General features: G+C 38.6%; 2 protein-coding genes across 4 annotated transcripts in view; one reads left to right on the top strand and one right to left on the bottom strand.

Annotated features, from left to right (window-relative positions):
• Positions 1-5,182, bottom strand: part of galnt7 (UDP-N-acetyl-alpha-D-galactosamine: polypeptide N-acetylgalactosaminyltransferase 7) — a 77,693-nt gene extending 72,511 nt beyond the window's left edge. For all 3 annotated transcript variants that reach the window (XM_061880887.1, XM_061880886.1, XM_061880885.1), the window contains exon 1: positions 4,945-5,182. In XM_061880887.1, the coding sequence (XP_061736871.1) occupies positions 4,945-5,067 (123 nt within the window). In that variant the 5' untranslated portion in view covers positions 5,068-5,182. The remainder of the gene's footprint in view (positions 1-4,944) is intronic.
• A 9,526-nt stretch (positions 5,183-14,708) lies between these two features.
• LOC133538941 (syntaxin-3-like) overlaps positions 14,709-24,187 on the top strand; it is a 34,104-nt gene continuing 24,625 nt past the window's right edge. Inside the window, exons 1-3 of the mRNA XM_061880883.1 lie at positions 14,709-15,028; positions 22,796-22,870; positions 22,988-23,087. Of these exons, the coding sequence (XP_061736867.1) occupies positions 14,999-15,028; positions 22,796-22,870; positions 22,988-23,087 (205 nt within the window). The 5' untranslated portion in view covers positions 14,709-14,998. The remainder of the gene's footprint in view (positions 15,029-22,795; positions 22,871-22,987; positions 23,088-24,187) is intronic.

The raw sequence follows: 24,187 nt of genomic DNA, 5'->3' as shown, positions 1-24,187 counted from the left end.
CTGACCTGTTCAGATGGGTGTAACTGCTACTGGTCAAATAATGTGAAATAGCATTTAATTTTACATGTATGCAATGACATTTAAATGTAATTATAGATAATAATAATAATAATAATAATAAATACTGTGTAGTGTTTTAAATAGTCAACGGGAAAGATTTTAGTAAGATATAAGCCATGAGCACTCATCCAACCATGTTAAGTACATGGCTACCTTCAGAGATCACCTGCAAGATCTCCACTTATTCTTCCGCAATAGTGCAAATTGCACTGCAACACTCAAGGCAGCATCCATCACCCTTGGTGTTAGTGACTTAAAAATTAAGGTAATTGTAATTTGATACTGTAGTAGTTATCTTTTGTGTATCTTTTGTCATAATGTAAAATGTGATAGCATAGTTATTCTCTGTCTATTACAATATTCGGTCTTTTTTGCAACATTTCCAGAAAGTAAAAGACACACGTTGGTTGTCTCAGCACAAGGTAATTGAGAACTTGCAGAGAAACCTGCCAGCAGTCTTGGCAGCCCTGGCAGAGGAAGCAGAAATGCGTAGATGTCCGGTGGCAAAGGGTCTCTACACTTTTTGTGCCACCTACAGATTTGTGGCTGCTGTTTACCTGCAAGCTGATGTTTTGCCCCACCTTGCAAGTCTCTCCAGAGTATTTCAGAAAGCAGACGTCAACTTCCTTCATATAAAAGGAGATGGTATGCTGAATGTGCACATTTAATTAGTGTGATAAAAGTCAGTGTGTTTTGATACATTGAAATAGGGGTCCTTTCCATATCTGACCAGTAACAGCAGCTATGTTTTTTTGTTTTGTTTTTTAATTTAGGCCCCTGTCACCATTAATACTCTGAGGAACATCAGAGAAGCTGGACAGACTCCACTCCCGGGATCATTTCTGTCTCGCCTCCACAAGGACCTGGATAATTCCCAAGGTCTTGGGGCCTTTAACATACAGCATGAGGAGGAGAGGGACAGGAGAAGACGGGGGCAAGGAGATGGCCAGGAAGCCACAAGGGAGGGGTAGTGGGCCAAATTCCAGCAAGAGGTAAATAATGATTAAAGTAATGATTTAACTCTTACATGTTTTTTTTTGTACTCCTGACTCTATGGTCTGACCCTTAATGACTATATTAAAGGTAGCTGTAAGCTCATCTTCCTATGTTCATTGTAGGTCATCCACCCTTACCTAAGTGGCCTGGAAAAAAACCTTCACCTGCGGTTCCATGACCTGGACATACTTGGGGCTTTCAGTGTCTTTGGACCTAAATCGGCTGCTCTGCAAGATGACTCTGCTAACATCGACAATCTGAGGATTCTTGCCAGAAAATTCTGCCCTGAGCAACAGAATGAGGTCCTGCAGGAGTGGACTTCATTTAGGAAACATGTCCTTACTGGGGCATTCAAGGTGGGCGAATTAAACTGATTTATAACTATAGGATAATAGGATATGATTAATAACACACTCACTAACTATTGCCAAATTTGTTTTTTGAAGGACAAGAACCAGGCTGACATCTTTACTCTGCTGGCAAGTGAGTTCGACGAATGGGATAATGTCTACCCTTGCCTAAGCCTCCTTGCAGGCATTGCCTTGGTGATCCCCGTTTCAAGTGTTAATTGTGAACGGAATGGTTTTGCTAAGTACAAAAATAAGCCACCATTTTAAACTGCTGTTTTGTATATGTCTTTGTATCTTTGAAGATCATGCTACATATGTAAAAAAAAAAATAAACCACACGATGTTGTGCACCAGCTGAGGAAAATTATCAAACTACATAAATAACATCCTGTAATCTGATTTTGATATTAGTTTTGTATCTTGATAGATTAAAAATTAACACCAATGATCAACATTATCACATAATTTATTCAGAAAGAATAAATACCAACAAATAAAGATAGAATACTATTAACTGCAACATGTAAGTGTAAAAAAAAAACCCAACCACATTATGATTTGTAAATTTTCAGAATGTGCTTGTTCTATTTTTAAACAAAGAAAACAATCTGAAGTTGTCTTTATTTTTAAGTTATCGTGCCGTGATTTTACCAGTCTGGCCAATTTGGCAGTAGATTTTTCTCCATGTAAGTTTGACACCCCTGACATGCGTCATGTTTAAGGCTAAAAGTAAAACATTACCAGCAAATTTACAAAAAATGTTTGTCATCACTTCTGAGAATACAAAACATAGTCAGTATTCAAGGACAACTTTAAAACAAACGTGTATATCAGTGGTGGGGGTTAAACTATGGAATTCTCTTTACAATGAGATAAAAGATTGTAGAAATATATTCCAATTGACAAAAATATATAAAGACAGAAGAATAAGATCATATGGACGGCCATAAGTGTTTACATTTTGCTTCTTATTTTACTTATTTTTTTGTCTGGTTTTTTATCATTCCGTGAGGTGTATATATATATATATATATATATATATATCTTATCCATCCATCCATTTTCTACCGCTTATTCCCTTTCGGGGTCGCGGGGGGCGCTGGCGCCTATCTCAGCTACAATCGGGCGGAAGGCAGGGTACACCCTGGACAAGTCGCCACCTCATCGCAGGGCCAACACAGATAGACAGACAACATTCACACTCACATTCACACACTAGGGCCAATTTAGTGTTGCCGATCAACCTTTTTGTTCGGTTTGTACTTCATGAAGTTTTGCACTTGTTGTGTTTTTCTTGTGTGTTTTTTGTTTGTTTTCATTACACTTGGATGTATTCGTAGGATTGTATGATATCCATTAAGTAAGACTACGTATTATGTTGAAGGGGGCAGGAAAATATAAGATTTTTCTTCATCCTGCTCCTTCTCAGGCATTGGTGTGTAAATGTAAAATTGTATAATTGAGGTATAATTGTCTATCAATTGTCAATTTAGAGTAAAAAGCAAATTTTATTTTCACTCCCATACAAATCATTCTAACTTGGATTGTTTCCCTGGCTTCGAGACTCTCCCGAAGGTCACTGCAGTAAAGACACAACAAACTCCCTTTTTGTCTCTCATGGACACACACCTGTTGTTGTTGACTTTGGACTAGCGACTGCATAATACATCAAGGCCGCGGAACAGAGACACACTGCGGGCTTACAAACACACACACATCCACAAAAAAGTATACGCCACGGATACACCCCTCCTCCCCCAACCCAACGCCCTCGACGCAAATCCCGTAGGGGTGATGAATGGATGGTCAGCACCTGAAGAGTTGCGGCTTACCACCATGACTAGGGTTGGGTATCGAGTATCGAGTATCGATTGGAACCGGGACTAACTTTCCGATTCACCCGGCATCGTTCAAAAGTTTAAATTGCGATTCCTAGTTTGGATACCCAGTCCGCAGACCGGAAAAGAAAAATGTCAGCCGACCCGGAAGAAGAAGCCGTTGAACACCAATGAAGAAGCGCCCACCGCCGGAAGTGTTAGCATAGCCGAGCCCATGTAGCCGAGCCTATGTAGCCGAGCGAGTCAGTCAAGCATGGATAGCGGTCGTCGGTGGTTGAAAGTGTGGCTTTATTTTACAAAAAAAAAATGAAATACCGGCCAAATGCAACACGTGCAACAGGACTGTTTCATGCTTAGGAGGGTGCACGTCAAACATGATGAAGCATCTCCGAGTTCATGGAGTACAAATAAATGCAAGTCCCGTCTTCGACGCGCTGCGCCGACCGTCCTCCTCTACCTCTTCCTCTGGCTCCGGCTCCGACGCCCAGCCTGGCATCCCGGTGACTGCACTGCAGTCCGAATCCGGTAAGTAAAACAATATATATGCAATAAATAATGTGTTTTGCGGCAACGTTGAGGCAGCTAACAAATTATCCCGCATATTTTTTCATAGACAATTTACAACCTGCTAGCCAGGTTCCGCGATGTGCTCAGCATACTCCGTTTACTGTAGCAGCAATGGGGAAGATGTCAGTGCCACAGAGGGAAGAATTTTTTGACCCTGCCTTTTTATTTTATTTTTTAAAGAAACAATAGGAATCGAGAATCATTAGGAATCAGAATCGAAACAAAGAATCGGAATCGTTCGACTTCAAACGATACCCAACCCTAACCATGACCTTGAACTACCTTCCCGTCTGTTGCTAGATATCTCGAGATGTATGTTGTAATATGTATATGTGCTTTGCTATGGAGGTTTTTCCCACTCCAGACTGGGCCTCCTTAGGAGCCCAGTCGAGATTGTATTTTTTTACTCATCCTTCCACAGCGTTTACCTTTTTCCTATCTTTTATGGGGCGCCTTATGCCGACCCATCAGCGTTCTTGTTCTGTAACCCTGTACACTGTTTGTTTGTCTAATCTTGAACAGGTTTGTGCTGAAAACAAAGTTTTGTTGTACTTGTGCAATGACAATAAAGACCTATCCTATCCTATCGATCAAAGATGCACATCAATGACGGAGATAAATAAAAAATGTAATGAAAGTTTTAAGTGTTGTTCGTGCATGTACAGGGTAACTTTTGAAGAAGTTGTACTTAATATAACAACTCCATGTAATGGCTAAAGTAACCATAACAATATACAAACATATGCATTCAATCCAACAACTATCCACATCACCTGTCAACATTGAATTCATTTTTAACTAGTATTTATGGTTTAAAATGAACATTTTACTTGGTCGCAGAACCTGACTGTCGGCTATGCGCGCTGACAACGTTGGGCTGATATGACGTCATATGCGGATATGGTTCCTGATCGGACCTTAATTTGTTGTATATATCCTGACATCATCTAGAAGAAAAGTAAATATTACTGGTACCAAACAAACAATTTATATTTAATTATCAAACAGTTTTAACCAGCAATAGTATTACAGCAATGCCGAAATAAAGCATAACAATGCCAAATTGAAACCTTGTGCAATATTCGTATAGTTTAGGGGTTGTAAAATGACGTAATGTTCATTGACCAACTCACCTGTGTTTTAAGGCGGTCCTCGTTGTTTATATTGGAAGTCAGAGAAGACCACAAGAGCACCACCACAAAACAGGTCCCAATGACAAGCAAACTCCGCAAGATGAATCCTAATTTAAGTCTCATTTTACAAAGTCGTCCTAGTTCCGACACATGCAGGCAGCGAACCAGCCTTTCACGTTTGTTTGATGACCATTGTCACTACCGGAAAACACCATCTCATCTGCGCATGTGCGTGGATTACGTCACTTCTACTTCTTCCGCTTCTTCTTCTACTTATATTGTTTAATGGCGGTTGGTAACAGCGTTTAGGTGCATTACCGCCATCTTTTGGAATGGAGTAACGGACGTTAACCTCAGTGTGACTATAAATCAGGGCTCACCGACCTTTTTGAAATCAAGAACTACTTCTTGGGTACTCATTAATGCGAAGGCGTCGTACATTTTTTTTTCCTTTTACGGAAGGTTTTTGTAGAGAATAAATGAAGAAAAAAACACTTAATTTAATGATTTAAAAGAGGAGAAAACACGAAAAAAATTAAAATTGAATTTGAAACTTAGTTTATCTTCAATTTCGACTCTTTAAAATTCAAAATTCAACGGAAAAAATGAAGAAAAAAACTAGCTAATTTGAATCTTTTTGAAAAAAATAAAAAAAATAATTTATGGAACATCATTAGTAATTTTTCCTGATTAAGATTAATTTTAGAATTTTGATGAAATGTTTTAAATAGGTTAAAATCCAATCTGCACTTTGTTAGAATATATAACAAATTGGACCAAGCTATATTTCTAACAAAGACAAATCATTATTTCTTCTAGATTTTCCAGAACAAAAATTTTAAAAGAAATTCAAAAGACTTTGAAATAAGGTTTAAATTTTATTCTACAGATTTTCTAGATTTGCCAGAATATATTTTTTTAATTTTAATCATAATAAGTCCGATGAAATATTTCACAAATATTCTTCGTCGAAAAAACATAAGCTAAAATGAAGAATTAAATTAAAATGTATATATTATTCTTTACAATAAAATAAAATAAAATACTTGAACATTGATTTAAATTGTCAGGAAACAAGAGGAATGAATTTAAAATGTAAAAAGGTATGTGTTTAAAAATCCTAAAATCATTTTTAAGGTTGTACTTTTCCTCTAAAATTGTCTTTCTGAAGGTTATAAGAAGCAAAGTAAAAAAATAAATGAATTTATTCAAACAAGTGAAGACCAAGTCTTTAAAATATTTTCTTGGATTTTTGAATTCTATTTGAGTTTTGTCTCTCTTAGAATTAAAAATGTTGAGCAAAGCGAGACCAGCTTGCTAGTAAATAAATAAAATAAAAAAAAATAGAGGCAGCTCACTGGTAAGCGCTGCTATTTGAGCTATTTTTAGGACAGCCCAGCGGGCGACTCATTTGGTCCTTGTGGGCGACCTGGTGCCCGCGGGCAACGCGTTGGTGACCCCTGCTGTAAATTCTTTAAAAAAACCTTTTTGCCCTTTAGTAAGTAAAACCTACCTTTTCTAATTAGCTTAATGGTTTAAAATCATCAGTCAAATCTTAAAGAATGATTAAGAATACAAAAGCCATTAAAGTGATATCTCGGTTAAAAACATTTAAAGTGATTAGGTATCCCTTTTTCTCTCTATTTTTTCTCTCCATATTTTTTATTATTAGGTTGGATTAGATTAATTAATTTCAAAGAGGACAATGCAATTTCATAAAAAACACATGACTACACATGGATAAAAAAGCCAGAATTTGCCAGAAGGCTAGTTTTCATCTGTAGTCCCTTGGCCATGATGTAAAAAAGACAATAAAATTATAATTTTTATCATTTATTAATATTCAATACTCTATCTGTATTTGCTTTTGTTTTCTTTCCTCGATGTCGGAAGTGCCTTGACTTTTGTTGTTCAATTAAAAAAATACACCTTGTTTCCCATAAAAATCTCAACACTATTTTATTTATGACGATTATAAACGGAGAGTAAGGTGTGTCTTTTAATGCAATCCATCCATCCATCCATTTTTCTACCGCTTATTCCCTTTGGGGTAGCTGGTGCCTACATCAGCCACAATCGGGCGGAGGGCAGTGTACACCCTGTAATCAATCCAACAAACCAATACCCAGCAATACCATAACAATGCAGTCCAATTCCAAAACCAAACCTGACCCAGCAACACTCAGAACTGCAATAAACAGAGCAATTGAGAGGAGACACAAACACGACACAGAACAAACCAAAAGTAGTGTAACAAAAATGAATATTATCAACAACAGTATCAATATTAGTTACAATTTCAGCATAGCAGTGATTAAAAATCCCTCACTGACATCATTAGACATTTATAAAAATAAAAAGTAAAGAACAATAGTGTCACAGTGGCTTACACTTGCATCGCATCTCATAAGCTTGACAACACACTGTGTCCATTGTTTTCACAAAGATAAAATTAGTAATATTTTTGGTTCGTTTAATAGCTAAAACAAATGTACATTATTGCAAACAGTTGATAAAACATTGTCCTTTATAATTATAAAAGCTTTTTTTTTTTTTAATCTACTACTCTGCTAGCATGTCAGCAGACTGGGGTAGATCCTGCTGAAATCCTATGTATTGAATGAATACAGAATCGTTTTGAATCGGAAAAATATCGTTTTTGAATCGAGAAGCGCGTTGAATTGAAACAATCCTTATATTATCGAAACAATCCATATATTATCGAATCGCGACCCCAAGAATCGATATTGAATCGAATCGTTGGACACCCAAACATTCGCAGCCCTAATATATGTATACATATATATATATATATATATATATATATATATATATATATATATATGTAGGTGTGGGAAAAATCACAAGACTACTTCATCTCTACAGAACTGTTTCATGAGGGGTTCCCTCAAGCATCAGGAGATTTTAATGGAAGCATTCACATACAATGGTTTATATAGGGCACAGAGTGGGTGGGTACAGGCAGGCGTAGGGCATGGTGATTGGCTCCTGTGTTACCTAGGAGGTGTTTCCGTCTGTGGCGGCAAGTTGAAATGATTTCACTGCGCTTGTTGAGGGATGATAAATCTGGATGATATATAATAAACAGTTTCACTTTTAAGCATAGGTTTCATCTTTTATTACCACTGTTGTAAGGTGTGCTGGATGCAAGAATTTGCCATGTTATTGAATATTCAACATTATTGTCTTTGAGGTTCCAAATCTGTTTGCTGAGTTCTGTAGAATTCCGCAAAGTCTGGTTTCTAAAGGAGGCGTTGTGATTATTCCATCTTGTTTTGAACGCTCCTTCGGTTAATCCTACGTACGTGTCGGATGTGTTAATGTCCTTGGGTGTTACCTTTGCTTGGTAAACGACTGATGTCTGTAAGCACCCTCCGTTGAGAGGGCAATCAGGTTTCTTGCGACAGTTACATTCCTTATTGGTTTCAGAGTCGTTTAGTCTGGGGGTGGACAGTCCTTTTGCAATTGCTTTGTTGTGGTTTGAAATGATTTGTTGTATGTTATTCATACAGCTGTAGCTCAATTTAATGTTGTTCTTGATGAATATTTTTCTGAGGGTGTTGCCTTTGGTGAAGTGTTTGTCGATCAGAGTGAGGAACTTGCGGCCGATGTTGGTTGAGACGTTTTTGCTGAATGGCAGGTTGTACCAGATGATGTTGTTTCGTTTTCTGCTCTTTTTTGATTGGTTTCCTGGAGTGGGTTCATAGGTGAGGGTGAAGTTGTATCCGCTTTCATCAAGTGCTTTCTGGTACGGAGGGGTTGCTTGGTCGAATTCAGCTTTGCTAGATGACAGCATCGATAGCCTTTAATTAATTCTGGTAGGTATTCTTTTCGTGGTGGTGGGTGGGTGGTTGCTGTCATGGTGCACGTATTGGAGTGTTGTGTTGGGTTTCGTGAATGGTTGGTAGCTGTTATTTCTCAGGTTGAAAGTGACGTCAAGGAAGTTGACGGTTTGCTTGTTGGCTTCAATCGTGATCCGTAGGCCGTTTTCTTTGAAGATTTGGCATATGCGCTTCTTGGTGTTCTCGCTGCTCCTTGGCGAGGCGCGGCACACTGCCAGTCCGTCATCACGGTAAATACCAAGGTTCAGGTTGAGGCTAGCAAGCTGGGAGAGGAGGAAACTCCCAACGAGTTCACACGTTTCTGCTCCGTCAAAACTCCCCATAGCAACGTCAAATGTTGAATTCTTCTTTTTTTGCCATGGTGTACTGTTGCGGATGAGTATGGAGTTCTTTGCGTGGATGATGATGTTTCTTTCGTTACCTGTGATTGAGTCGTAGTCCGAGGTGAAGTTTAGTGCTTGGGTCAGTAGGTCTTGCGTGATGGAAGGGTAAAATTCTTCGATGTCGAAGGAGATAAAGTTGTGTTATTGTTTGTCTTGGATGTTGTTAAACCATTTGATTACTGCTGCTGTATTTCTCCATTGGTTGAGTGGTGTTTTGTCCTTGATTTTTGTGTTGATTCTGTCCAGGATTATTTTGCAGATTTTTCCTATTTCAGATTTAGTTGGGTTCATTAGTTGGCATGTTGGGTTATTCGCGAAGTTGGGTTTGTGGCCCTTCAATGTGATGAAGGCGTCTTTGTTGGCTGTGGCGTCCACCCTGTCCTCAATATCCAGTTCGGTTGCGATCCGCTTGTTGTCCAGGTGGATGTTCTGTAAAGTGTTGGGTTGCGCTTTTTTGTATGATTTGGTGATGCTTTTGTCCAGTAAAGTGTTATGTTCTGGTATGTCCATTCTGTAGAAGTTTGTGGTTTTATCGGCGGCCATGATGAGGTTGCTTACTTTCTTGATGTGCTCCGTGTCATTTTTCAGCTTGGTGAGGAATGGGTTGCGGGCTGGTTTAAATTTGACTGATTGTATCATTTTGAGCATGTCGTTCTCAAAGTCCTTTAATTCCTTGACTGTGGGTGGGTTCTTGGTAGATTTGAATCCGTAAGTTTCCTTTTGCGTTCCTTTTTTTTCAGGGTGGAGGAAAAGGTGTTTTGTCTTTTCTATGAGTCTTTGCCTGTAGTCCTTCTGCGCGGGTATGGGAATGTTCTTTGTGGAGTAGTCGATGCTGAATTTTTCCATTTCGGATCGTCGTACAGTGCTGAACAAATGTCAATTTGGAGCGAGATATACACCTACATATTGGGCTCTACCACGGTATCGAGCACTATTCTCTGGATAATCCAATCAAGATATATATATATATATATATATATATATATATATATATATATATATATATATATATATATATATATATATATATGTATATATATAGTACTTGGTAAATGGGTTGTACTTGTATAGCGCTTTTCTACTTTTTCTTAAGGAACTCAAAGCGCTTTGACACTATTTCCACATTCACCCATTCACAAACACACATTCACACACTGATGGCGGGAGTTGCCATGCACGGCCCTAACTTAAGTGTCTTGCTCAAGGACACAACGGACGTAACTAGGATGGTATAAGGTGGAGATTGAGACAGTAACCCTCAGATTGCTGGCACAGCCACACTCCCAACTTTGCCACGTCGTTCCCATATATATATATATGTATATATATATATATATATATATATATATATATATATATATATATATATGTAGAATATCTTTATATTATTCATAAATTATATATATAATATATGTTATGTATTATTTATTATTTTTATTGTTTATTGTGAGCGAACTGTGGCGCTGATTTTCCCCTAGGGATCAATAAAGCACTTTCTATTCTATTCTATTCCACCCTATTCTATATGTCTAAATAGCATGTTAGCATTTATTAGCTTGCAGTCATGCACTGACCAAATATTCCCAATTAGCACTCCAACAAGTCAAAAACATCTACAAAGCGCACTTTTGAGTATTTACACACAGCATAAAAAGTTTGGTGGACAAAATGAGACAAAGAAGGAGTGGAAGATTTTACATGTAAACAAACTGTGGTGGGTTCAAGAACCACCCAAATTTTTAGGACAAAAGGAAGTTCACCAAACACTCTTGTCAGAGAAGCATACACACAAAACATATCAAACAATGGGCTTTATAACAATTAGGAAGGTTTGTGTCATGTTTGTCCTCAAATAAAAAACATACTAAAACAAAAAATTTGCTTTTAACCCATCTTTTTCCATTTTCAAACATTTTTTAAAAAATGTTCCAAGGAGCCACTAGGACGGCTGCCATGCACGGCAAAACAAAATCAATGTATGGAAAAGGCGGATAAAACTTCAGTGGATAGTACGTCAATAATACTATGCAAGCTGCACACTGACTAGGCTAAAAATATTTCTATAGTATTGTTCCTTTAGAACAGGGATGTCAAACATACGGCCCGTGGGATAAGTTCGCTAAGTATAAAAATGGGCCGAAATTTTTGAATGAAAGAACCTACCGTTCTAAATGTGTCCACTAGATGTCGCGATAGCAATTCTTTGTATCTTGTTAGATGGTGCTGCATATGTAAAAAAACATAAACCACATGATGTTAGTACAAACCCCATTTCCATATGAGTTGGGAAATTGTGTTAGATGTAAATATAAACGGAATACAATGATTTGCAAATCCTTTTCAACCCATATTCAATTGAATGCACTACAAAGACAAGATATTTGCTGTTCAAACTCATAAACTTGATTTTTTTGCAAATAATTAACTTGGTATTTCATGGCTGCAATACATGCCAAAGTAGTTGGGAAAGGGCATGTTCACCACTGTGTTACATCACCTTTTCTTTTAACAACACTCAATAAACGTTTGGGAACTGAGGGAACTAATTGTTCAAGCTTTTAAAGTGGAATTATTTCCCATTCTTGTTTTATGTAGAGCTTCAGTCGTTCAACAGTCCGGGCGGGGTCTTTGCTGTTGTATTTTACGCTTCATAATGCGCCACACATTTTCGATATGAGACAGGTTTGGACTGCAGGCGGGCCAGGAAAGTACCCAAACTCTTTTTTTACGAAGCCACTACAGGACATGTACACTACCAGGGCCAACAGGAAAGCACACAACATCATAAAGGACAGTACACACCCCTGAACAGTCTCTTTTTTGATTGATTGATACTTGTATTAGTAGATTGTACAGTTCAGTACATATTCCGTACAATTGACCACTAAATGGTAACACCCGAATAAGTTTTTCAACTTGTTTAAGTCCACGTTAATCAATTCTTGGTTCAGCTCCAGCCTCCTACCATCAGGCAGACGATACAGGGGCCTGAAATGCAGGACTACGAGACTGACACAGTTTCTACCCACAGGCCATCAGGCTTGTGAATGCTAACCTGTGAATGCTAGCTCACCCCCCTTCCCCCGTTTTGAACAAAAGACAGTTACCATGACCACCCCAGAACTGTGAGCCATCACTGTAGACACTTTTCGCCTTTGTTCACTAAAGACACTTTTTACTGCTGCTGTGACCCAAGGTCACCTCCATATTTATACTGTTGACTGTCAAATAGGATGTGCAATAATGTTATGTTACTTACTGTGCCTTGTATATAACATTTTTCTTTTTACTTTTTAATTTTTTTAAATTTTAGCTAAGTACTTTGTGACTTATTGAAGGGTGGACTAGCAAAGTAAGATTTTCATTGTACGGCAAACTGTCTGTTTAACTGTGCATATGACAATAAAACAATCTTGAATCTGTTGTAACACGTGCTGAATGTGACTTGGCATTGTCTTGCTGAAATAAGCAGGGGCGTCCATGAAAAAGACGGTGCTTAGATGGCAGCATATATTGTTCCAAAATGGTGCCTTCACAGATGCGTAAGTTACCCATGCCTTGGGCACTAATGCACCCCCTTACCATCACAGATGCTGGCTTTTGAACTTTGTGCCTGTAACAATCCGGATGGTTATTTTCCTCTTTATTCCGGAGGACACCACGTCCACAGTTTCCAAATATAATTTGAAATGTGGACTCGTCAGACCACAGAACACTTTTCCACTTTGCATCAGTCCATCTTGGATGATCTTGGGCCCAGAGAAGCCGGCGGCGTTTCTGGATGTTGTTGATAAATGGCTTTTGCTTTGCATCGTAGAGCTTTAACTTGCACTTACAGATGTAGCGACAAACTGTGTTTAGTGACAGTGGTTTTCTGAAGTGTTCCTGAGCCCATGTGGTGATATACTTTAGATATTGATGTCATTTTTGATACAGTGCCATCTGAAGGATCGAAGGTCATGGTCATTCAGTGTTGGTTTCCGGCCATGCCGCTTACGTGGAGGGATTTCTCCAGATTCTCTGAACCTTTTGATGATATTATGGACCGCTGATGTTGAAATCCCTAAATTTCTTGCAATTGCACTTTGAGAAACGTTGTTCTTAAACTGTTTGACTATTTGCTCACCTCGCCCCGTCCTTTCTTTTGAAAGACTGAGCATTTTTTTGAAAAGCGGTTTTAATACCCAATCATGGCACCCACCTGTTCCTAATTAGCCTGCACACCTGTGGGATGTTCCAAATAAGTGTTTGATGAGCATCCCAGTATTTATTGCCACCTTTCCTAACTTCTTTGTCACGTGTTGCTGGCATCAATTCTAAAGTTAATGATTATTTGCAACAACAAAAAAAATGTTCATCAGTTTGAACATCAAATATGTTGTCTTTGTAGCATATTCTACTGAATATGGGTTGAAAAGGATTTGCAAATCATTGTATTCCGTTTATATTTACATCTAACACAATTTCCAAACTCATATGGAAACGGGGTTTGTATATCAATTGAGGAAAATGAGCAAACTACATAAATATTATCCTGTAATTATATTTTCATATTATTTTTTTATCTTTATATGTTGAAAATTAACACCAAGGAGTTGACTGATGAACATTATCACATCATTTATTCAGAAAATATAAATAACGACAAATAAAGATAGACCACAACAGTGTATATGTTTCTTTTACTTTTTATTCATAGCTGTATGTAGAAGTGGCTGGTTGCATCAGCGCTGCTATTTTAATGTCTTTAATGTTCTTTGTGTTCTTTGATGTTTCCCTCTTATGCATATGTAAGAGGGATGTGTGCTATGGCTATGAGGTCTTTTTTCCCTTGGCCTCAGTCTGGACCCCCCTATTTTTTACCTGTATCTCACCTTTCTTGTAAGGGCCGCCGGAAGTTGGCAGACCCATCAGCGATCCTGTTCTGTCTCCCTGTAATGTTTGTCTGATCTTGAATGGGATTGTGCTGAACATTTTAATTTCCCCTCGGTGATTATTTAAGTAGTTCTGATTCTGAATACTATTAACCGCAACATGTAAGTGTAAAAAAAAACCCAACAACATTATGATTTGTACATTTTCAGAATGTGCTTTTACCACTTTTAAACAAAGAAAACAATCGGAATTTGTCTTTATTTTTAAGTTATCGTGCCGTGATTTTACCAGTCCGGCCCATTTGGGAGTAGATTTTTCTCCATGTGGCCCCCCCATCTAAAACGGGTTTGACACCCCTGCTTTAGAAGATATAATACACATGTGAGGGGTGTACTACTGTAGCCTTTGTAAAATAGTACTACTATCTTCTACTAGTTTTCTGCATATTTGACGGGAGTATTGTATAAAATACAGTCATTGACTGTAGAATGTATAAAGTAGTATTATTCCAATTTCCCAATAGTTTGTAAGCAGAACAATTATTTAGATTGCAAAGCCTATAGGCTGGATTTGAACAGGGTGGGGGAGAGAGAGGTTTATCATCCTAACTACTGCACTAATCTGCACTAATCTGCACTAAGGATAGAGGTTTAGGAGACCTCAGGTTAGATTGGCCACAATTGTGCCATTAGAAAGAAGCAAATTAACTAACGTTAATTTTCCTTTGATATCTTATTTAAAAACACTGGTCGGGTTTGTTGACCCTTTGAACACTTGATAGAGTTGAGACAAGAGAAGAATATTCATCAGCCTCCTTGCTACTCAGTTTATTTTTGTAGGCTCCAGCATTATAATACTTGTTTTTCCCACTTTACATGTAAATAGCTTTCTTGTTTTTTTTTTTAATTACTTTGCAGCTACAGATTTGTCAAGATGAAGGACCGACTCGCCCAGCTCAAGGAGGTAGGCAATATTTTGCTTCTATTTTATGAATGACCTGCTTGCTAGAAGCCTCCGTGGGCCTTCTGATGATTTGCATTCAACAACTATTGACCGAGTAATTCACCATCTTTTATGCAAGACAACATGATTGTATGCAAATTAGCCTTGATCAATATGTATGTTTTATAAAATTTGATTGATTGATTGAAACTTTTATTAGTAGATTGCACAATACAGTACATATTTGGTAAAATTGACCAGTAAATGGTAACACCCGAATAAGTTTTTCAACTTGTTTAAGTCGGGGTCCACGTTAATCAATTAATGGTAATTGCTTCTACAAACCCTGTTTCCATATGAGTTGGGAAATTGTGTTGGATGTAAATATGAACAGAATACAATTATTTGCAAATCCTTTTCAACCCATATTCAATTGAATGCACTACAAAGACAAGATAGTTGATGTTCAAACTCAAAAACTTTTATTTTTTTTGCAAATAATAATTAACTTAGAATTTCGTGGCTGCAACATGTGCCAAAGTAGTTGGGAAAGGGCATGTTCACCACTGTGTTACATCACCTTTTCTTTCAACAACACTCAATAAACGTTTGGGAATGGAGTAAACTAATTGTTGAAGCTTTGAAAGTGGAATTCTTCACCATTCGTGCCTGATGTATAGCTTAAGTTGTTGAACAGTCCGGGGTCTTGTCGTATTTTACGCTTCATAATGCGCCACACATTTTCAATGGGGGACATGTCTGGACTGCAGGCGGGCCAGGAAAGTACCCGCACTCTTTTACTACGAAGCCACGCTGTTGTAACACGTGGCTTGGCATTGTCTTGCTGAAATAAGCAGGGGCGTCCATGATAAGGTTGCTTGGATGACAACATATGTTGCTCCAAAGCCTGTATGGACCATTCAGCATTAACGGTGCCTTCACAGATGTGTAAGTTACCCATGCCTTGGGCACTAATACACCCCCATACCATCACAGATGCTGGCTTTTGAACTTTGTGCCTATAACAATCCGGATGGTTATTTTCCTCTTTGTTCCGGAGGACACCATGTCCACAGTTTCCAAATATAATTTGAAATGTGGACTCGTCAGACCACAGAACACTTTTCCACTTTGCATCAGTCCATTTTAGATGAGCTCGGGCCCAAAGAAGCCGGCAGCGTTCCTGTGTGTTGTTGATAAATGGCTTTTGCTTTGCATAGTAGAGTTTTAACTTGCACTTACAGATGTAGTGACCAACTGTAGTTACTGACAGTGGTTTTCTGAAGTGTTCCTGAGCCCATGTGGTGATATCCTTTAAAATAAATAAATGATAAATGGGTTGTACTTGTATAGCGCTTTTCTACCTTCAAGGTACTCAAAGCGCTTTGACACTACTTCCACATTTACCCATTCACACACACATTCACACACTGATGGAGGGAGCTGCCACGCAAGGCGCCAACCAGCACCCATCAGGAGCAAGGGTGAAGTGTCTTGCTCAGGACACAACGGACGTGACGAGGTTGGTACTAGGTGGGATTTGAACCAGGGACCCTCGGGTTGCGCACGGCCACTCTTCCACTGCGCCACGCCGTCCCCTTTACACACCGATGTCGGTTTTTTTCTTCAGTACCGCCTGAGGGATCAAAGGTTCTTAATATGATCGCTTACGTGCAGTGATTTCTCCAGATTCTCTGAACCTTTTGATGATTTTACGGACCGTAGTGGGTAAAATCCCTATATTCCTTGCAATAGCTTGTTGAGAAATGTTGTTCTAAAACTGTTCGACAATTTGCTTACAAATTGTTGACCCTGACCCCATCCTTGTTTGTGAATTACTTAGCATTTTATGGAAGCTGCTTTTATACCCAATCATGGCACCCACCTGTTCCCAATTAGCCTGCACACCTGTGGGATGTTCCAAATAAGTGTTTGATGAGCATTCCTTAACTTTATCAGTATTTATTGCCACCATTCCCAACTTCTTTGTTACGTGTTGCTGGCATCCATTTCTAAAGTTAATGATTATTTGCAACAACAAAAAAAAAGGTGTTTATCAGTTTTAACATCAAATATGTTGTCTTTGTAGCATATTCAACTGAACATGGGTTAAAAATGATCCACTCTCATATTCCGTTTATATTTACATCCAACACAATTTCCCAACTCATATGGAAACGGGGTTTTACAATATCTCATTTAAGGAGCCGTGAAAAAGGGTACAAGACATTTTGTAAATGTTAAAAAGCAGTGTATTAGGAATATATCACAATATGTTTGATATCTATCGTTCTTTTTTTTTTTTTGTGTAAGTTACCTAAATATAGTAGCTAAATCAGACCTGGGCAAATTAAGGCCCGGGGGCCACATGCGGCCCGTTGAGCTTTTCAATCTGGCCCTCCGGACTTTCCCAAATATTTTTTTTTTGATCTTTAAGGTGGAAACTGTAGCTGCCATTATGATGTTCAGTAATCTGCGCTTATGGATGATATGCTAGTCACTATGGTAATCTAATTAGTTACTATGGTCATCTAATTAGTTACTATGGTCATCTAATTAGTTACTAGGGTCATCTACATCACAGCAGCTCAGACGAGGCACCAAGCAATGTGGGCGGGAAGCGTTTCCACAGACACGGAAGGAGATTTTTACAATAAAGTTCTAAAGCTTAGTGATGTATAGAATAGAATAGAAAGTACTTTATTGATACCTGGAGGAAATTCAGCAAATATCTGATGTATCAGATTGTAGGTGGGTTTATTTTTTATTCTTTGCGTTCATATTTCACTGTTTGTCGCATTTTTGTTGCGTTTCACTTGATTGTAACAGTGACGTGCTGTCAGGGGAGGCAAGTAAGGCAGTGCCTCACCTGCAAAACAGGTGGCTTAACCATGAGATGTTCCAAAACAAAGTAATAAAATAAAATGAATTTTAATATTTGTCTTTTGGTTTATGCTTTGTATGTGATTTTGGTGTGATTCCTGTATATTTTGATAATTTTCATGGTCAAAATCGCGGAAATTCCAGGTTTCCGGATCAAAACAATGCAGCTGATGAAAAGTGAGGCAGACATAGGCGGTGCCTCCACAGGTACCACAGTGTGCATTGGGCGTGCGTGCGAGGGGCGCATGCTTATTGCCACGTGGAAAAGGCAGGTCTTGAGGCAGCAAGTACTTCTGCCTCAAGATAGAGGGTGATCTATTGTAAACTTGCAGTTCAATGCCTCAGCAGTACTCTGACTCGCCACAATTGGAGAAGTGGGGGGCGCACAAGCTAGCAGACACAGGTCTCTCCAGCGGAAGCCAGCATTTTTATATTTTCTTTTTTTTAAACTGTGTATATAACAAACATGGACTTTTTATTGGAGTAAGCCAGCGTTTGTGGGTGTTTTTTGTCAGATGCAAAAGTATTGTTTATTTCTTGGAATAAAATTTAATTTAATGAATGTTTCCGACAATATGGAGGATCGTATACAGTATTCAAGATGAAATACTTCTCTAAACTGGACTTTAAGACCAAATTAATGCGATCATACAAAGTAGGTTTTCATGGAGGATAGCTATTGCTGCTTCAGATACAAATAAAGAAAGGTAAAATACACTCACAATACTTGACTTATTTTGTTAAAAGCAAATGGGACCAAAAAATATTTAATAACAACTTTATCAAATAGTTTTGGGACCCATTTATCATATCATAATATCATTATAATAATGTTTTTATGAAAGCGAATAACTCCTTTTTTTTTTCTGTTACTCCAATGTGCAGCCTAAATCAACAATGACTAGAGCTGCACATATGAATTTAAGTAAAAAAAAAAAAGAAGAAAAAAAAGCTAATTTCCATCTGCAGTCTTTGGCTACCTAAATTAAAGGGATCAATCAATCAATCAATGTTTACTTATATAGCCCTAAATCACTAGTGTCTCAAAGGGCTGCACAAACCACCACGACATCCTCGGTAGGCCCACATAAGGGCAAGGAAAACTCAAACCCAGTGGGACATCGGTGACAATAATGACCCAGTGGGACGTCGGTGACAATGATGACTATAAGAACCTTGGAAAGGAGGAAAGCAATGGATGTCGAGCGGGTCTAACATGATACTGTGAAAGTGTTACAAAAATGGGATACAAAAGGGATACAAAAATCATGCAATAAAATTATGACAGTAAAATCATACTACAGCATGTAATCAAATTAAGAAAAGTAATCCATCCATCCATTTTCTACTGCTTGTCCCAAGTCATAAAATGCCCTTTCATTGACACATACTTAATATACAATACAACCACACCTCATTTACATCATCACACAAAGACAATACATGCTCTTGTTCACATCTGTCATCATTTGTACAAACAACCATGATTTTAACAGACACACCTCACAATTCCATCCATCCATCCATTTTTTTACCGCTTGTCCCTTTTTTTGGGGTCGCGGGGGGTGCTGGAGCCTATTTCAGCTGCATTCGGGCGTATGGCGGCGTACACCCTGGACAAGTCACCACCTCATCACAGGGCCAACACAGACAGACAGACAACATTCACACTCATATTCTCACAATTTACAACAGAAATGCTCTCATGGATAAAAATAATACACATTAAGTTGATGTGTCAAACATACTGCCCACCTTAGTGAGCGTGTGAACAGCTTTGATTGCTCCAAAGCCACTGTTTAACTTCAATTGTTAGACTTTTCAAGTTTGTTGTGAGGTCGTTCCCTTCCTTTATTGCTTTATATGAAAAGGCTGATTCGTTGCCAGTTCATTCAAAATGTTTGGAAAAGCAACCGAATGTTTCCATAAACCACATTGGGGAAATCACATACTGCCACAACACATTCTTTTACCATCATTGAAATATTACAATTATAATTAAACATGGTGTCAGTTATCAAAACGACACCATGGCTTTGTGATGTGGCTTTTTTGAACAGAGCCTGCCGGGACTTAAGACCTTGTTTTAATTCTTCCACCTTCTGTAGCCTTTGTTCCGTGTCCATATTCTTGTCTTTGTGTTTTTTAGACGTTTCTTGTTGCCTTCTTAGATTATATTCTTTCAATCAATCAATGTTTATTTATATAGCCCTAAATCACAAATGTCTCAAATGACTGTACAAACCACTACGACATCCTCTAAAGAACCCATATACGGTCAAGGAAAACTCACACCCAGTGGGCAGGGAGAATTCACACCCAGTGGGACACCAGTGACAATGATGACTATGAGAAACTTGGAGAGGACCCCCCCCCCCCCCCGACCCCCCACCCCCCCACCCCCCCTCTAGGGGACCGAAAGCAATGGATGTCGAGCAGGTCTAACATGATACTGTGAAAGTTCAATCCATAGTGGCTCCAACACAGCCGCGAGAGTTCAATTCAAAGCGGATCCAAGACAGCAGCGAGAGTCCCGTCCACAGGAAACCATCCCAAGCAGAGGCGGATCAGCAGCGTAGAGATGTCCCCAACCGATACACAGGCGAGCGGCCCATCCTGGGTCCCGACTCTGGACAGCCAGTACTTCATCCATGGTCATCGGACCGGACCCCCTCCACAAGGGAGGGGGGGACAGAGGAGAAAAAGAAAAGAAGCGGCAGATCAACTGGTCTAAAAAGGAGGTCTATTTAAAGGCTAGAGAATACAAATGAGTTTTAAGGTGAGACTTAAATGCTTCTACTGAGGTAGATGAGTACTGGAGCCCGAACGGAAAACGCTCTATAGCCCGCAGACTTTTTTTGGGCTTTAGGAATCACTAATAAGCCAGAGTCTTTTGAACGCAGATTTCTTGCTGGGACATATGGTACATTCTTTCATTACAGCCACACTTCCTCCACACTTTGTACCTCCGTGAATATGTACCCTGCCTCCCACCTGGCTTGAAACCCTCTGTTCTCACCGTCCACCTTACATGTAGCCATTATTAGGGAGGGGGGGTTGCTGAAAGTTGACATCTGCCCTGAATGCTGATGAATAATGAAGCTGTGGTCCACTTGCGGCGCTGCAGTGAGTTCGCGGGCTACCGTTGCATTGTGGGGAATGGAGTATTGGTTCATGCAAAACAGCAGCAGGTGGCTGTGGCCTGCGGGCCGGTTCTAATACTAATCAAATATCATCCCAGGGGAAATAGATCATTCATTCGCGGGCCTTGACTCTGTCACCATGAATTGATTAACGACTTAAACAAGTTGAAAAACTTACTCGGGTGTTACCATTTAGTGGTCAATTGTACGGAAAATGTACTATACTGTGCAATCTACTAATAAAAGTTTAACTCAATCAATCAAACCACTGCATTAGATTTTCCCAGTCTCTGAGCCAATTGAAATCTAGGTTAAAAACATATTTTTCTCCCCGGCGTTCAAATCCAGCTAGGTAGGCTATCCTGGTCGTTTTTTATTTAATTTCCTGTTTTATACATTTTGTATTTATTTATTACATTTTAGTAGTGTAGGTGATATATTTTGCACTTCTTTTAAAGGCCTACTGAAACCCACTACTACCGACCACGCAGTCTGATAGTTTATATATCAATGATGAAATATTAACATTGCAACACAAGCCAATACGGCCTTTTTAGTTTACTAAATTGTTGAAAAGGTCGCGGACTGATGACGTGTATGCGTGATGTCTCGGACTGTAAGGAAATATTAGCGCTGCACCAAACACGGCTAGAGGTTATCTCCGTTCATGGCGTAATTACACAGTATTTTGGACATCTGTGTTGCTGAATCTTTTGCAATTTGTTCATTTAATAATGGAGACTATAAAGAACAATGCTATTGGTGGAAAGCGGTGGATTGCAGCTGTCTTTAGCACCGAGACACAGCCGGTGTTTCTTTGTTTGTTGTGACGCTTTAACACAGAGCGGTCAAGCGAACATGTTTTCTCCACGTTAACCAGCCTGTTTTTGGATGGGGAAATTGTGATATATATCTTACCGGAGAAAACATTGGATTATTCGTCGTCCTGCAGCAGCTGTTTGAAAGGCAGCTGTGAGCTTGGCTAATCGGCTTCTCTCTGAGACACTTCATGTTCACCACAGCCATCCGACCTCGAGGTATGTCTTTACAATCATTAAAATCTCACTAAAACATTATTAAAACAATAAGCAGACAAGGGATCTTCCAGAATTATCCTAGTAAATGTGTCTAATTACATCTGTCCGGACCCGTCGCTTTTTTTTTTTTTTTCTAGTCCTTCACTATCAATATTCTTATTCATAAATCTTTCATCCTCGCTCAAATTAATGGGGAAATTGTCGCTTTCTTGGTCCGAATTGCTCTTACTGCTGGTGGCTCCCATTAAAAAGAATGTGAATATGTGTGGAGCCCTGCAACACGTGACGCACGCGCACATACTTCTGGTATAGGCAGGGCTTTTCTATTAGCGACCAAAAGTTGCGAACTTTATCGTGGATGTTCTCTACTAAATCCTTTCAGCAAAAATATGGCAATATCGCAAAATGATCAAGTATGACACATAGAATGGACCTGTTATCCCCGTTTAAATAAGAAAATCTCATTTCAGTAGTCCTTTAAGGTATATTTTAATATGGTATTATATTCATCCTTCTGTGTTAGAAACTGGGGTTGTTTTTAAATGTGCTTTATAAACAAATAAACTGAAAATAAACTCAACAAACTCATCTGGACACTGAGGGGTGTCTTTGCCAGTGCCCAAGATAATACCTGCATATTCCTGATGTGAATCTGTTTCAGTTATAAATTGTTTTTCGTTGAAACGCTGACTTGATTGTTAATGTGTTTGTGTGTTGTTTAACAGACCAGTGATGCTGGGGGCGATGATATTGAGATTCCTATGGAAAATGTATCTTTCATGGATGATTTCTTTGCCCAGGTTGGATGGGTTTTGTCTTCACTCAATCTTATTTTGAAAAATAATAAAATAATAATAGTAAATAGTATTATTATCATTATTTTATTTATTGACTCACTGTGTTTGTTTGTGTTTTAGATCGAGGACATCCGCTCCAGTATCGATAAGATTGATGAGAGTATAACAGAAATTAAAAAACTCTACTCAACAATCTTGTCCGCCCCCACATCTGACCAGAGTAATCACACACACACACACGCACGCACGCGCCCACACACGCACGCACGCACGCACGCACGCACACACACACACACACACACACGCACACACACACACACACACACACACACACACACACACGTTATCTTTTGGAATAGGGACCAATTTTTTGATCATCACTTGTGGGGACCACCCTTTCTACAGGTTGTGGGGGCATAAAAAAAAATGAGGTGAAATGGCCACTGCCCAGTTCGCTCATACACGTCTTTAAATCTCTGGATTGATGAAGTAATGTGCTGATCATTCTTACTGGGGACCCTGGGGAAAAAGAATATGGTTCATGGTAACCAAAATAAATATTTTTGCATAATTCACACAAATTTGTACGTGACTACTGAGGACCATTTTAAAAAAAATATGACATGATCCTCAGAACACAGCATTACAGTTGTCCTCTTATAGGAAGTTTCACCGCTTAAATGTTAAAGCAAATCCTGCATCTTCTGTGACATTACTGAAAACTGCTATTTAGCATTAATAGAGTAGTCTGCAACTCCAACTACCATATATAGAAGGATGGAAAATTCTGAATGTGAATCATACTTTAAGGTAATACTGTTTTATAATCATGCTGTATGAAAATGTCACCCTAAGGAACACTAAACCAGATTTTGTTTTTGGAAAAATAAATTAGTTTTAACTAAGGATTGATACCATACAGAATCAAAGTACTATTAATGCCAGGATTACAAATGTTTCACTTTTCACCAAAATCAATTTTTTCTTTTACCAACATTTTTTAAACACGTAAACAAAGTAACCTAAATTTCCCTGTTGTGGGATCAATAGATCTTACCTTAAAGCAGTGGTTCTCAAATGGGGGTACGCGTACCCCTGGGGGTACTTGAAGGTATGCCAAGGGGTACGTGAGATGTTTCAAAAATATTCTAAAAATAGCAACAATTCAAAAATCCTTTATAAATATATTTATTGAATAATACTTCAGAAAAATATGAATAACAATAATACTTCAACAAAATATGAATGTATGTGAAAAGAAATGCAACAATGCAATATTCAGTGTTGACAGCTCGATTTTTTGTGGACATAAATATTGAT

The sequence above is a fragment of the Nerophis ophidion genome, linkage group LG20, assembly GCF_033978795.1.
Source record: "Nerophis ophidion isolate RoL-2023_Sa linkage group LG20, RoL_Noph_v1.0, whole genome shotgun sequence".
Classification (NCBI taxonomy): Eukaryota; Metazoa; Chordata; class Actinopteri; order Syngnathiformes; family Syngnathidae; genus Nerophis; species Nerophis ophidion.
This window is presented reverse-complemented; position numbering and strand designations above follow the sequence as displayed.